Here is a 12,668-nt window from a genome sequence, read left to right on the forward strand (position 1 = left end):
TCTGGGTGTCCCCAAAATTTCTGATTTATGGAATACAATTCCTGTGTTTCCTGCCTCTTCTGGGTGTCCCCGAATTTTTGAGTTATGGAAAAAAATTCCAGTGTTTTCTGTCCCTTATGGGTGTCCCCAAAATTTCTGATTTATGGAAAAAAATTCCTGTGTTTCCTGCCTTCCCCGAATTTTTGAGTTATGGAAAAAAATTCCTGTGTTTCCTGCCTTCCCCGAATTTTTGAGTTATGGAAAAAAATTCCTGTGTTTCCTGCCTCTTCTGGGCATCTCAAAATTTCTGATTTATGGAACAAAAATCCTGTGTTTCCTGCCTCTTCTAGGCATTCCAATTTTTTTTGTTTTATGGAAAAATTCCAGTGTTTCCTGTCTCTTCTGGGCATCCCAAACTTTTTGAGTTATGGAAAAAAATTCCAGTTTTTCCTGCCTCTTCTGGGCATCCCAAAATTGGATGTGGATATGGAAAATATCCAAAAATATTTCCCAAAATTGGATATGGAATAAAATCCTGTGTTTCCTGCCTCTTCTGGGTGTCCCCAAAATTTCTGATTTATGGAATAAAAATCCTACATGTCCTGCCTCTTCTGGGCATCCCAAAATTTCTGATTTATGGAATAAAATCCTGTGTTTCCTGCCTCTTCTGGGTGTCCCCAAATTTTTGAGTTATGGAAAAAAATTCCAGTGTTTCCTGTCCCTTATGGGTGTCCCCAAAATTTCTGATTTATGGAACAAAAATCCCGTGTTTCCTGCCTCTTCTGGGCATCCCAAAATTTCTGATTTATGGAAAAACCCCTGCTTGTTCTGCCTTCTCTGGGCATCCCAAATTTTTGATTTATGGAAAAAAATTCCAGTGTTTCCTGCCTCTTCTGAGCATCCCAAAATTTCTGATTTATGGAATAAAATCCCATGTTTCCTGCCTCTTCTGGGTGTCCCCAAAATTTCTGATTTATGGAAAAAAAAAATTCCAGTGTTTCCTGTCCCTTATGAGCATCCCAAATTTTCTGATTTATGGAAAAAATCCTGTGTTTCCTGTCCTTTATGGGTGTCCTCAAAATTTCTGATTTATGGAAAAAATCCTGCATGTCCTGTCTCTTCTGGGCATCCCAAAATTGGATGTGGATATGGAAAATATCCAAAAATATTTTGGATATTGGGATATGGAAAATATTCCATATCCCAAAATTGGATATGGAATAAAATCCTGTGTTTCCTGCCTCTTCTGGGCATCCCAAAATTTCTGATTTATGGAAAAAAGCCTGCTTGTTCTGCCTTCTCTGGGCATCCCAAAATTTCTGAGTTATGGAATAAAATTCCAGTGTTTCCTGTCCCTTATGGGTGTCCCCAAAATTTCTGATTTATGGAACAAAAATCCTGTGTTTCCTGCCTCTTCTAGGTATCCCAAAATTTCTGAGTTATGGAATAAAATCCTGTGTTTCCTGCCTCTTCTGAGCATCCCAAAATTCCAGAGTTATGGAATAAAATTCCAGTGTTTCCTGTCCCTTATGGGTGTCCCCAAAATTTCTGATTTATGGAACAAAATTCCTGTGTTTCCTGCCTCTTCTGGGTGTCCCAAAATTGGGAATTTCCTCCCTGAAAATTTGGCTTTTTCCTCCCTGCAAAAATGTTTTTCTGCTCCATGAAAATTGGGGCTTTTCCTCCTTGAAAATTTGGTTTTTTCCTTCCTGAAAATTGGGGCCTTTCCTCCCTGAAATTTGGGATTTTCCTCCTTGAAAATTGGACTTTTCCTCCCTGAAAAGCGTGATTTTGTCCTTGAAAATTGGGCATTTCCTCCTGAAAATTGGGGATTTTCTCCCTGAAAATTGGGCTTTTTCCTCCCTGAAAATTGGGGATTTTCCTCCTTGAAAATTGGGATTTTCCTCCCTCAAAATTGGGGCCTTTCCTCCCTGAAAATTTGGCTTTTTCCTTCCTGAAAATTGGGGGGTTTTCTCCCTGAAAATTGGACTTTTCATCCCTGAAAAGCGGGGTTTTTTGTCCCTGAAAATTGGGTTTTTCCTTCCTGAAAATTGGGCTTTTCCTCCTTGAAAATTTGGGATTTTCCTCCATGAAAATTGGGCATTTCCTCCCTGAAAATTGGGGGGTTTCCTCCCTCAAAATTGGGCATTTTCCTCCTTGAAAATTTGGCTTTTTCCTCCTTGAAAATTGGGGGCTTTTCTCCCTGAAAATTGCTCTTTTTCCTCCCTGCAAAAATGTTTCTTTACTCCATGAAAATTTGGGCTTTTCCTCCATGAAAATTGGGGCTTTTCCCCCCTAAAAATTGGGACTTTTCATCCCTGAAAATTTGGCTTTTTCCTTCCTGAAAATTGGGGCCTTTCCTCCCTGAAAATTGGGACATTTCCTCCATGAAAATTTATCTTTTTCCTTCCTGAAAATTGGGGCCTTTCCTCCATGAAAATTGGGACTTTTCATCCCTGAAAACTGGGGATTTTCCTCCTTGAAAATTGGGCTTTTTCCTCCCTGAAAATTGGGCATTTCCTCCCTGAAATTTGGCTTTTTCCTTCCTGAAAATTGGAGCCTTTCCTCCCTGAAAATTTGGCTTTTTCCTCCATGAAAATTGGGGATTTTCCTCCTTGAAAATTGGGCATTTCCTCCTGAAAATTGGGACTTTTCCTACCTGAAAATTGGGGCTTTCCTTCCTGAAAATTTGGCTTTTTCCTCCCTGAAAATTGGGACTTTTCCTCCCTGAAATTGGCCTTTTTCATCCCTAAAAATTGGGCATTTCCTCCCTGAAAATTGGGGATTTTCCTCCCTGAAAATTGGGATTTTCCTCCCTCAAAATTGGGGCTTTTCCTCCCTGAAAATTGGGCTTTTTCCTCCCTGAAAATTGAGGGTTTCCTCCCTGAAATTCACTTTTTTCATCCCTAAAAATTGAGATTTTTCATCCCTAAAAATTGAGATTTTTCCTCCCTGCAAACTCACCCAGAACCGCACCCACCCCCAATAACCACACACACCAAGCAGCTTTTAAAGCACCAAACCGGATTTTGGATTCCCACCTCTCCTCCCAGCAGCTTTTCCTCTGTCCCCAGTATTATTTTATTATTTTATTATTTTATTATTTTATTATTTTATGATTATTTTTTGCTGTTTGTTCCCCCAGGGCTGCTGCTCAAGAGGTGCACGCTGCTGCTGCCCACCAGGGACAGGCTCAGATACGTCCACAAGGTGCTCGCAGGGGTAAGGAGGAGGAGAAAATTAAATTTTTTTGGCCTGTTTTTTAATGGATCTTTCATAAAACTCTTGTTATTAAAATTGGGATTTTCCTCCCTGAAAATTGGAGTTTTTCCTCCCTGAAAATTGGGATTTTCCACCCTGAAAATTGAGGTTTTCCTCCCTGAAAATTGGAATTTTTCCACCCTGAAAATTGAGGTTTTTCCTCCCTGAAAATTGAGTTTTTTTCCCTGAAAATTGGGTTCTTCCTCCCTGAAAATGTGGGTTTAGCTCCCTGAAAATTGGGATTTTTCCTCCCTGAAAACTGAGGGTTTTTTCCCTGAAAATTGGGTTTCTCCTCCCTGAAAATTGAAGTTTTTCCACCCTGAAAATTGGGATTTCCTCACTGAAAATTGAGGTTTTTCCTCCCTGAAAACGGGAGTTTGGCTCCCTGAAAATTGGGATTTTCCTCCCTTAAAATGAGAGTTTGGCTCCCTGAAAATTGGAGATTTTCCACCCTGAAAATTGAGGTTTTTCCTCCCTGAAAATTGGGGTTTTTCCTCCCTGAAAATTGGGTTTCTCCTCCCTGGAAATGGGGTTCTTGCTCCCTGAAAATTGGGATTTTTCCACCCTGAAAATTGGAGTTTTTCCACCCTGAAAATTGGGATTTTCCTCCCTGAAAATTGGGATTTTTCTCCCTGAAAATTGAGGTTTTCCTCCCTGAAAATGGGATTTTTCCTCCCTGAAAACTGAGGGTTTTCCTCCCTGAAAATTGAGGTTTTTCCTCCCTGAAAATTGGAGTTTTTCCTCCCTGAAAATTGGGATTTTTCCACCCTGAAAATTGGGGTTTTTCTCCCTGAAAACTGGATTTTTTCCTCCCTGAAAATGAGGTTTTTTCCCTGCAAATTGGAGTTTTTACTCCCTGCAAATTGGGGTTTTTCCTCCCTGAAAATTGGAATTTTTCCTCCCTGAAAATTGAGGTTTTTCCACCCTGAAAATTGGTTTTTTTTCCCTGCAAATTGGAGTTTTTCCTCCCTGAAAATTGGGATTTTCCTCCCTGAAAATTGGGATTTTCCACCCTGAAAACTGGGGTTTTTCCTCCCTGAAAATTAGGATTTTCCACCCTGAAAATTGGGTTTTTCCTCCCTGAAAATTGGGATTTTCCTCCCTGAAAATTGGGATTTTCCCCCCTGAAAATTGGGTTTTTCCTCCCTGAAAATTGAGGTTTTTCCACCCTGAAAATTGGTTTTTTTTCCCTGCAAATTGGAGTTTTTCCTCCCTGAAAATTGGGATTTTCCTCCCTGAAAATTGAGGTTTTTCCTCCCTGAAAATTGGAATTTTTCCACCCTGAAAATTGAGGTTTTTCCTCCCTGAAAATTGGGATTTTCCTCCCTGAAAACTGGGGTTTTTCCCTTGAAAATTGGAGTTTTTTTCCCTGAAAATGAGGGTTTTTCCACCCTGAAAATGGGAGTTTGGCTCCCTGAAAATCGGGGTTTTTTTCCCTGAAAATTGGGATTTTTCCACCCTGAAAATTGGGTTTTTCCTCCCTGAAAATTGGGATTTTCCTCCCTGAAAATTGAGGTTTTTCCACCCTGAAAATTGGGTTTTTCCTCCCTGAAAATTGGGATTTTTCCTCCCTGAAAATTGGGGTTTTTTTCCCTGCAAATTGGAGTTTTTCCTCCCTGAAAATTGGAATTTTTCCACCCTGAAAATTGAGGTTTTTCCACCCTGAAAATTTGGTTTTTTTCCCTGCAAATTGGGGTTTTTCCTCCCTGAAAATTGGGTTTTTCCACCCTGAAAATTGGAATTTTTCCACCCTGAAAATTGGGATTTTCCACCCTGAAAATTGGGATTTTTCCTCCCTGAAAATTGAGGTTTTTCCTCCCTGAAAATTGGAATTTTTCCACCCTGAAAATTGGGTTTTTCCTCCCTGAAAATTGAGTTTTTTTCCCTGAAAATTGGGATTTTTCCACCCTGAAAATTGAGGTTTTTCCTCCCTGAAAATGGGAGTTTGGCTCCCTGAAAATTGAGATTTTCCTCCCTGAAAATTGGGATTTTCCTCCCTGAAAATTGGGGTTTTTCCCCTGAAAATTGGAGTTTTTTTCCCTGAAAATTGGGATTTTCCTCCCTGAAAACTGGGATTTTTCCTCCCTGAAAATTGGGGTTTTTTTCCCTGAAAATTGGAGTTTTTCCTCCCTGAAAATTGGGGTTTTTTCCCTGAAAATTGGAGTTTTTCCACCCTGAAAATGGGAGTTTGGCTCCCTGAAAATTGGGATTTTCCTCCCTGAAAATTGAGGTTTTTCCTCCCTGAAAATGGGAGTTTGGCTCCCTGAAAATTGGGTTTTTCCTCCCTGAAAATTGGGATTTTCCTCCCTGAAAATTGAGGTTTTTCCACCCTGAAAATTGGGATTTTCCTCCCTGAAAATTGGGATTTTCCTCCCTGAAAATTGGAATTTTTCCACCCTGAAAATTGGGATTTTCCTCCCTGAAAATTGGAATTTTTCCACCCTGAAAATTGGGATTTTCCTCCCTGAAAATTGGGATTTTTCCTCTCTGAAAATTGGGTTTTTTTCCCTGCAAATTGAAGTTTTTCCTCCCTGAAAATTGGAATTTTTCCACCCTGAAAATTGCGATTTTCCACCCTGAAATTGAGGTTTTTCCTCCCTGAAAATTGGAATTTTTCCTCCCTGAAAATTGGGGTTTTTTTCCCTGAAAACTGGGATTTACCTCTCTGAAAATTGGGGTTTTTTCCAATTAAAAATTGCTTAATTAGCACTAATTATCGCTGTTTCTTTGCAGATTTCCTGTTTCAAGCTGAACGGCTGTGCCAGCCCCCTGCACTGCCTGGGCCTGCAGTGCTATGGGGTTTTCTTACAGGTACAGTATCCCCACACAGGGAAAATTCATTAAAAAATTAAAAATTCAAGCTTTTTTTTCTAAATTAACCTGTGGTTTGAAAGATTTTTTAAAAGTATAAACTGGTTTTTTTTGGGGTGTTTATTCATACAGTTGTCTGGGTTTTGTAGTGCTTTAAATCATATTATAAATTTTATTTTCTGGCCAATTTTAGTGCAAATCCTTAAGCACCACCTGATGAATTTCTGCTTCAAATCACATTAGAAATTTTATTTTCTGGCCAATTTTAATATAAAGTCCTTAAGCACCACCTGATGAATCTCAGCTTTCTAATGCTTCAAATCATATTATAAATTTTATTTTCTGGCCAATTTTACTATCAAATCCTTAAGCACCACTTGATGAATCCCTGCTTTCTAATGCTTCAAATCTTGTTATAAATTTTATTTTCTGGCCAATTTTAGTATCAAATCCTTAAGCACCACCTGCTTTCTAATGCTTCATGTTAGAAATTTTATTTTCTGGCCAATTTTAGTGCAAATCCTTAAGCACCACCTGATGAATTTCTGCTTCAAATCACATTATAAATTTTATTTTCTGGCCAATTTTAGTATCAAATCCTTAAACACCACCTGATGAATTTCTGCTTCAAATCACGTTAGAAATTTTATTTTCTGACCAATTTTAGTACAAATCTTTAAGCACCACCTGATTAATCCCTTCTTCCTAATACTTTAAATCTTGTCAGAAATTTTATTTTATTTTCTGGCCAATTTTAGTGCAAATCCTTAAGCACCACTTGATGAATTTCTGCTTCAAATCACATTAAAAATTTTATTTTCTGGCCAATTTTAGTACAAATCCTTAAGCACCACCTGATGAATCTCAGCTTTCTAATGCTTCAAATAATATTATAAATTTTATTTTCTGGCCAATTTTAGTACAAATCCTTAAGCACCACCTGATGAATCCCAGCTTTCTAATGCTTTAAATCTTGTCAGAAATTTTATTTTCTGGTCAATTTTAGTACAAATCCTTAAGCACCACCTGATGAATTCCTGTTTTCTAATGCTTCAAATAATATTATAAATTTTATTTTCTGGCCAATTTTAATATCAAATCCTTAAGCACCACTTGATTAATCCATTCTTTCTAATGCTTCAAATCATATTATAAATTTTATTTTCTGGCCAATTTTAGTATCAAATCCTTAAGCACCACTTGATGAATCCCTTCTTTCTAATGCTTCAAATCATATTATAAATTTTATTTTCTGACCAATTTTAGTATCAAATCCTTAAGCACCACCTGATGAATTCCTGCTTTCTAATGCTTCAAATCACATTAAAAATTTTATTTTCTGGCCAATTTTAGTACAAATCCCTCAGCATCTCCACTCAGCCATGACTTTTCCCTCCCTCCCCTGACAGCCCGCAGAATAAATTCGTGTTTAGCCGGGATTGCTGCCGTTGGGAATTGGGAATTTTTCCCCAAATTTCCCATTTTCAGCCCATTTTCGCTGCAGATGCTGACGGCGGGCTGGGATGAGCTCGAGTGCCACCGCGTGTTCAACTTCCTCTGCGACCTCAGCAACCTGGCCAGGAAGGTGCAGACGGTGGTGAGCAGCAAACCGGGTAAAAAAATACCCCAAAAATGCGATTTCAGACATAAAAAATACCCCAAAAATGCCATTTCAGACATAAAAAAATACCCCAAAAATGCGATTTCAGACATAAAAAATACCCCAAAAATGTCATTTCAGTCCCCACAAAAAATACCCCAAAGTGCCATTTCAGTAACCCCAAAAGTGCCATTTCAGCCCCATAAAAAAACCCCCAAAAGTGCCATTTCAGCCCCCCAAAAAAAACCCAAAAGTGCCATTTCAGCCTCCCAAAAATACCCAAAAGTGCCATTTCAGCCCCCCAAAAAAAACCCCAAAAGTGCCATTTCAGCCCCAAAAAAAATACCCCAAAAGTGCCATTTCAGCCCCCCAAAAAAACCCCAAAAGTGCCATTTCAGCCCTAAAAAAACCCCAAAAATGCCATTTCAGCCCTAAAAAAAACCCCAAAAATGCCATTTCAGCCCCCCAAAAGTGCCATTTCAGCCCCCCAAAAAAAACCCCAAAAGTGCCATTTCAGCTCCCCAAAAAAACCCCAAAAGTGCCATTTCAGCCCTAAAAAAAGAGAATTTCTCCCATTCCCCAGAACAAATTTCTGAGGAGCTTCCATCCACATCACCCATTGCCAAACCCCAGAGGATGCACCCACCTGAATGAGGGCAAACCACCCAAACTCAGGCAGCAAGAGACAAAACCCAAATCAAACCCTTTATAAATCCCCTCCTTTCCCTCCCTATGAAGAAGCTGTGGATGGGAGAGGAATTAGAGATAAAAATTCGGAATAGAATCAAGCAGTAAAAGTGAGGTTTAATGTTTCTGAACCCCAGCATTGATGGGACTGATGCCTATCAAGAAATTCCCCCATTTCTCCCATTCCTCTTGAGAATTTCTCAAGGGACAAATTGTTTTGATCCCAAGGGATTGTTTTGATCCCTTGCTCCTCAGAACAAGGGATTGTTTTGATTATTTTGATAATTTCTGAGGAGCATTCCATCCACATCACCCACTGCCAAACCCCAGAGGATGCACCCACACATTCCACCACCTGAATGAGTGCAAACCTCCCAAACTCAGGCAGCAAAAGAAAAAACCCAAATCAAACCCTTTATAAATCCCCTCCTTTCCCTCCCTATGAAGAAGCTGTGGATGGGAGAGGAATTAGAGATAAAAATTCGGAATAGAATCAAGCAGTAAAAGTGAGGTTTAATGTTTCTGAACCCCAGCATTGATGGGACTGATGCCTATCAAGAAATTCCCCCATTTCTCCCATTCCTCTAGAGAATTTCTCAAGGGACAAATTGTTTTGATCCCTTGTTCTGGGGATCATTGTTTTGATAGTTTTGATAATTTCTGAGGAGCTTCCATCCACATCACCCACTGCCAAACCCCAGAGGATGCACCCACCTGAATGAGTGCAAACCACCCAAAAAAAAAAACCCAAATCAAACCCTTTACAAATCCCCCTTTCCTTCCCTATGAAGAAGCTGTCGATTGAAGAGGAATTAGAGATAAAAATTCAGAATAGAATGAAGCAGTAAAAGTGAGTTTTCACTTTTCTGAACCTCAGTATTGGTGGGACTGATGCCTATCAAGAAATTCCCCCATTTCTCCCATTTTTCTAGAGAATTTCTCAAGGGAAAAAATTGTCTTGATCCCAAGGGATTGTTTTGATCCCTTGCTCCTCAGAACAAGGGATTGTTTTGATTATTTTGATAATTTCTGAGGAGCTTCCATCCACATCACCCACTGCCAAACCCCAGAGGATGCACCCACACATTCCACCACCTGAATGAGGGCAAACCACCCAAACTCAGGCAGCAAGAGACAAAACCCAAATGAAAGACATTACAAATCCCCTTTTCCTTCCCTATGAAGAAGCTGTCGATGGGAGAGGAAATAGAGATAAAAATTAGGAATAGAATCAAGCAGTAAAAGTGAGGTTTCACTTTTCTGAACCCCAGCATTGATGGGACTGATGCCTATCAAGAAATTCCCCCATTTCTCCCATTCCTCTTGAGGATTTCTTGAGGGAAAAAATTATCTTGATCCCAAGGGATTGTTTTGATCCCTTGCTCCTCATTACTAGGAATTTCTGAGGAACATTCCATCCACATCACCCATTGCCAAACCCCAGAGGATGCACCCACACATTCCACCACCTGAATGAGGGCAAACCACCCAAACTCAGGCAGCAAAAGAAAAAACCCAAACCAAACCCTTTATAAATCCCCCTTTCCTTCCCTATGAAGAAGCTGTGGATGGCAGAGGAAATAGAGATAAAAATTCAGAATAGAATCAAGCAGTAAAAGTGAGGTTTCACTTTTCTGAACCTCAGCATTGATGGGACTAATACCTATCAAGAAATTCTGGGACTAATGCCTATCAAGAAGTTCCCCCATTTCTCCAATTCCTCTTGAGAATTTCTCAAGGGACAAATTGTTTTGATCCCAAGGGATTGTTTTGATCCCTTGCTCCCCATTACTAGGAATTTCTGAGGAGCATTCCATCCACATCACCCATTGCCAAACCCCAGAGGATGCACCCACACATTCCACCACCTGAATGAGGGTAAACCACCCCAAACTCAGGCAGCAAGAGACAAAACCCAAGTGAAAGACATTACAAATCCCCCTTTCCTTCCCTATGAAGAAGCTGTCGATTGAAGAGGAAATAGAGATAAAAATTCAGAATAGAATCAAGCAGTAAAAGTGAGGTTTAATGTTTCTGAACCCCAGCATTGATGGGACTGATGCCTATCAAGAAATTCCCCCATTTCTCCCATTCTTCTAGAGAATTTCTCGAGGGACAAATTGCTTTGATCCCTTGTTCCTCAGAGCAAGGGATTGTTTTGATTATTTTGATAATTTCTGAGGAGCATTCCATCCACATCACCCATTGCCAAACCCCAGAGGATGCACCCACACATTCCACCACCTGAATGAGTGCAAACCACCCCAAACTCAGGCAGCAAGACACAAAACCCAAACCAACCCCGTTACAAACCCTCCCCTTTCCCTCCCTGGAGCTTTGCAGGGATCCAGGCCGGGCAATCGCTGATCCCTGCGGTTTTCCAGGCAGTGCCCGGCGCCTGGAGCTGCGGATCCGCCTCTTCTGCCGGGGGGTGCTGCTGTCGCCCGGCAGCCGCCGCAGCGACTCCGCCTTCTGGCTCACCCGCATCCTCAAGCCCTGGCCCATGGTCAACCAGGCCCGCCTGCTCTACATCATCTTCGGGCCCGTGTCCTCCCGCGATGGTGAGCGCAGGGAGCAGATCTGGCAAGGGAAAGCCAAAAAATGGGGTTGTGTTGGGATGGTGGAGTCATGGAAGGGGTTGGGAGCTCCCACTGTCCCAAACCAGTGTAGGGTTAAACCCAAAAAATGGGGTTGTGTTGGAATGGTGGAGTCATGGAAGGGGTTGGGAGCTCCCACTGTCCCAAACCAGTGTGGGGTTAAACCCAAAAAATGGGCTTGTGTTGGAATGGTGGATGGGGTTGGGAGCTCCCACTGTCCCAAACCAGTGTAGGGTTAAACCCAAAAAATGGGCTTGTGTTGGAATGGTGGAGTCATGGATGGGGTTGGGAGCTCCCACTGTCCCAAACCAGTGTGGGGTTAAACCCAAAAAATGGGCTTGTGTTGGAATGGTGGATGGGGTTGGGAGCTCCCACTGTCCCAAACCACTGTAGGGTTAAACCCAAAAAATGGGGTTGTGTGTGAATGGTGGAGTCATGGAAGGGGTTGGGAGCTCCCACTGTCCCAAACCAGTGTAGGGTTAAACCCAAAAAATGGGGTTGTGTTGGAATGGTGGAAGGGGTTGGGAGCTCCCACTGTCCCAAACCAGTGTGGGGTTAAACCCAAAAAATGGGCTTGTGTTGGAATGGTGGAGTCATGGAAGGGGTTGGGAGCTCCCACTGTCCCAAACCAGTGTGGGGTTAAACCCAAAAAATGGGGTTGTGTTGGAATGGTGGAGTCATGGAAGGGGTTGGGAGCTCCCACTGTCCCAAACCAGTGTAGGGTTAAACCCAAAAAATGGGGTTGTGTGTGAATGGTGGAGTCATGGAAGGGGTTGGGAGCTCCCACTGTCCCAAACCAGTGTGGGGTTAAACCCAAAAAATGGGGTTGTGTTGGAATGGTGGAGTCATGGAAGGGGTTGGGAGCTCCCACTGTCCCAAACCAGTGTGGGGTTGCTCCAAACCCCGTCCAGCCTGGCCTGAGACACTTCAGGGATGGGGCAGCCCCATTGCAGCCCCTCCCATGAGGAAGGGAGGGAAGGAATTCCTTCCTTGTCTGGTTTTCAGCTGTTTGAGGGGCCTGGAAAGGCCCGGGGTGGCCTTGGGACAGCCGCGTATCAAAGGATGAGAAGAGGCTTCAGTTCTTCTTTCGGTTTTTATGTTTATTAATTGTTTATCTAAAAGATTTTCTCTCGGCCCGACAGAGCTCTGCTCAGCAGCCAGCCATGAGCACACTCACCTGTCTTTATACCCATTGTTACGTGTACAATATTTATCATTTTTCCCAATACCATTTATTCTTATAACTCGGTGCACTCTCAGTAATAACCAATCCCAAAGTGCCACCATCACCACAGAAGATGGAGGAGAAGAAGAAGAAGAAGAAGAAGGACAGGACACGCCCCAATTCCTCCATCTTACTTCTCTAAACCCCCCTGTACAGAAATCCTAAACCCTGTGTTTCACTCTCTAATTAACCAATCCCTTCACCATTCACCCCGGTGAAACCCTCCTGTCCTCATACAGGTGTCGTCTCCTGTGTGGGATCAAAGTGCAGCCACCAGACACTTCTGGAACATTCCAGGACTCCCGAGCCCCCCAAGGGTGCTCTGGGTGACCCCTCAGTGCTGAGGTGCTGAGATCCCACATTCCCAAGATCCAATCTCAACCTGCCCTCTGTCCATCTGAAGCCATTGGAGCCATTGCATTGCCTGGGAAAAAAATTGTTCTGCTCAACCAGGCATCACTAAGATACAGGAAATAAATAAATTACACACACAAACACACGTGTAAGT

At 41.9% G+C, this 12,668-nt stretch overlaps 1 protein-coding gene across 1 annotated transcript in view; it reads left to right on the plus strand.

Annotated features, from left to right (window-relative positions):
* Positions 1-12,668, plus strand: part of FBXO47 (F-box protein 47) — a 30,223-nt gene that overhangs the window by 3,834 nt on the left and 13,721 nt on the right. The window contains exons 3-6 of the mRNA XM_064733382.1: positions 3,125-3,201; positions 5,974-6,051; positions 7,556-7,664; positions 10,723-10,899. Coding sequence (XP_064589452.1) covers positions 3,125-3,201; positions 5,974-6,051; positions 7,556-7,664; positions 10,723-10,899 — 441 coding nt within the window. The remainder of the gene's footprint in view (positions 1-3,124; positions 3,202-5,973; positions 6,052-7,555; positions 7,665-10,722; positions 10,900-12,668) is intronic.

The sequence above is a fragment of the Zonotrichia leucophrys genome, chromosome 27, assembly GCF_028769735.1.
Source record: "Zonotrichia leucophrys gambelii isolate GWCS_2022_RI chromosome 27, RI_Zleu_2.0, whole genome shotgun sequence".
Taxonomy (NCBI): domain Eukaryota; kingdom Metazoa; phylum Chordata; class Aves; order Passeriformes; family Passerellidae; genus Zonotrichia; species Zonotrichia leucophrys.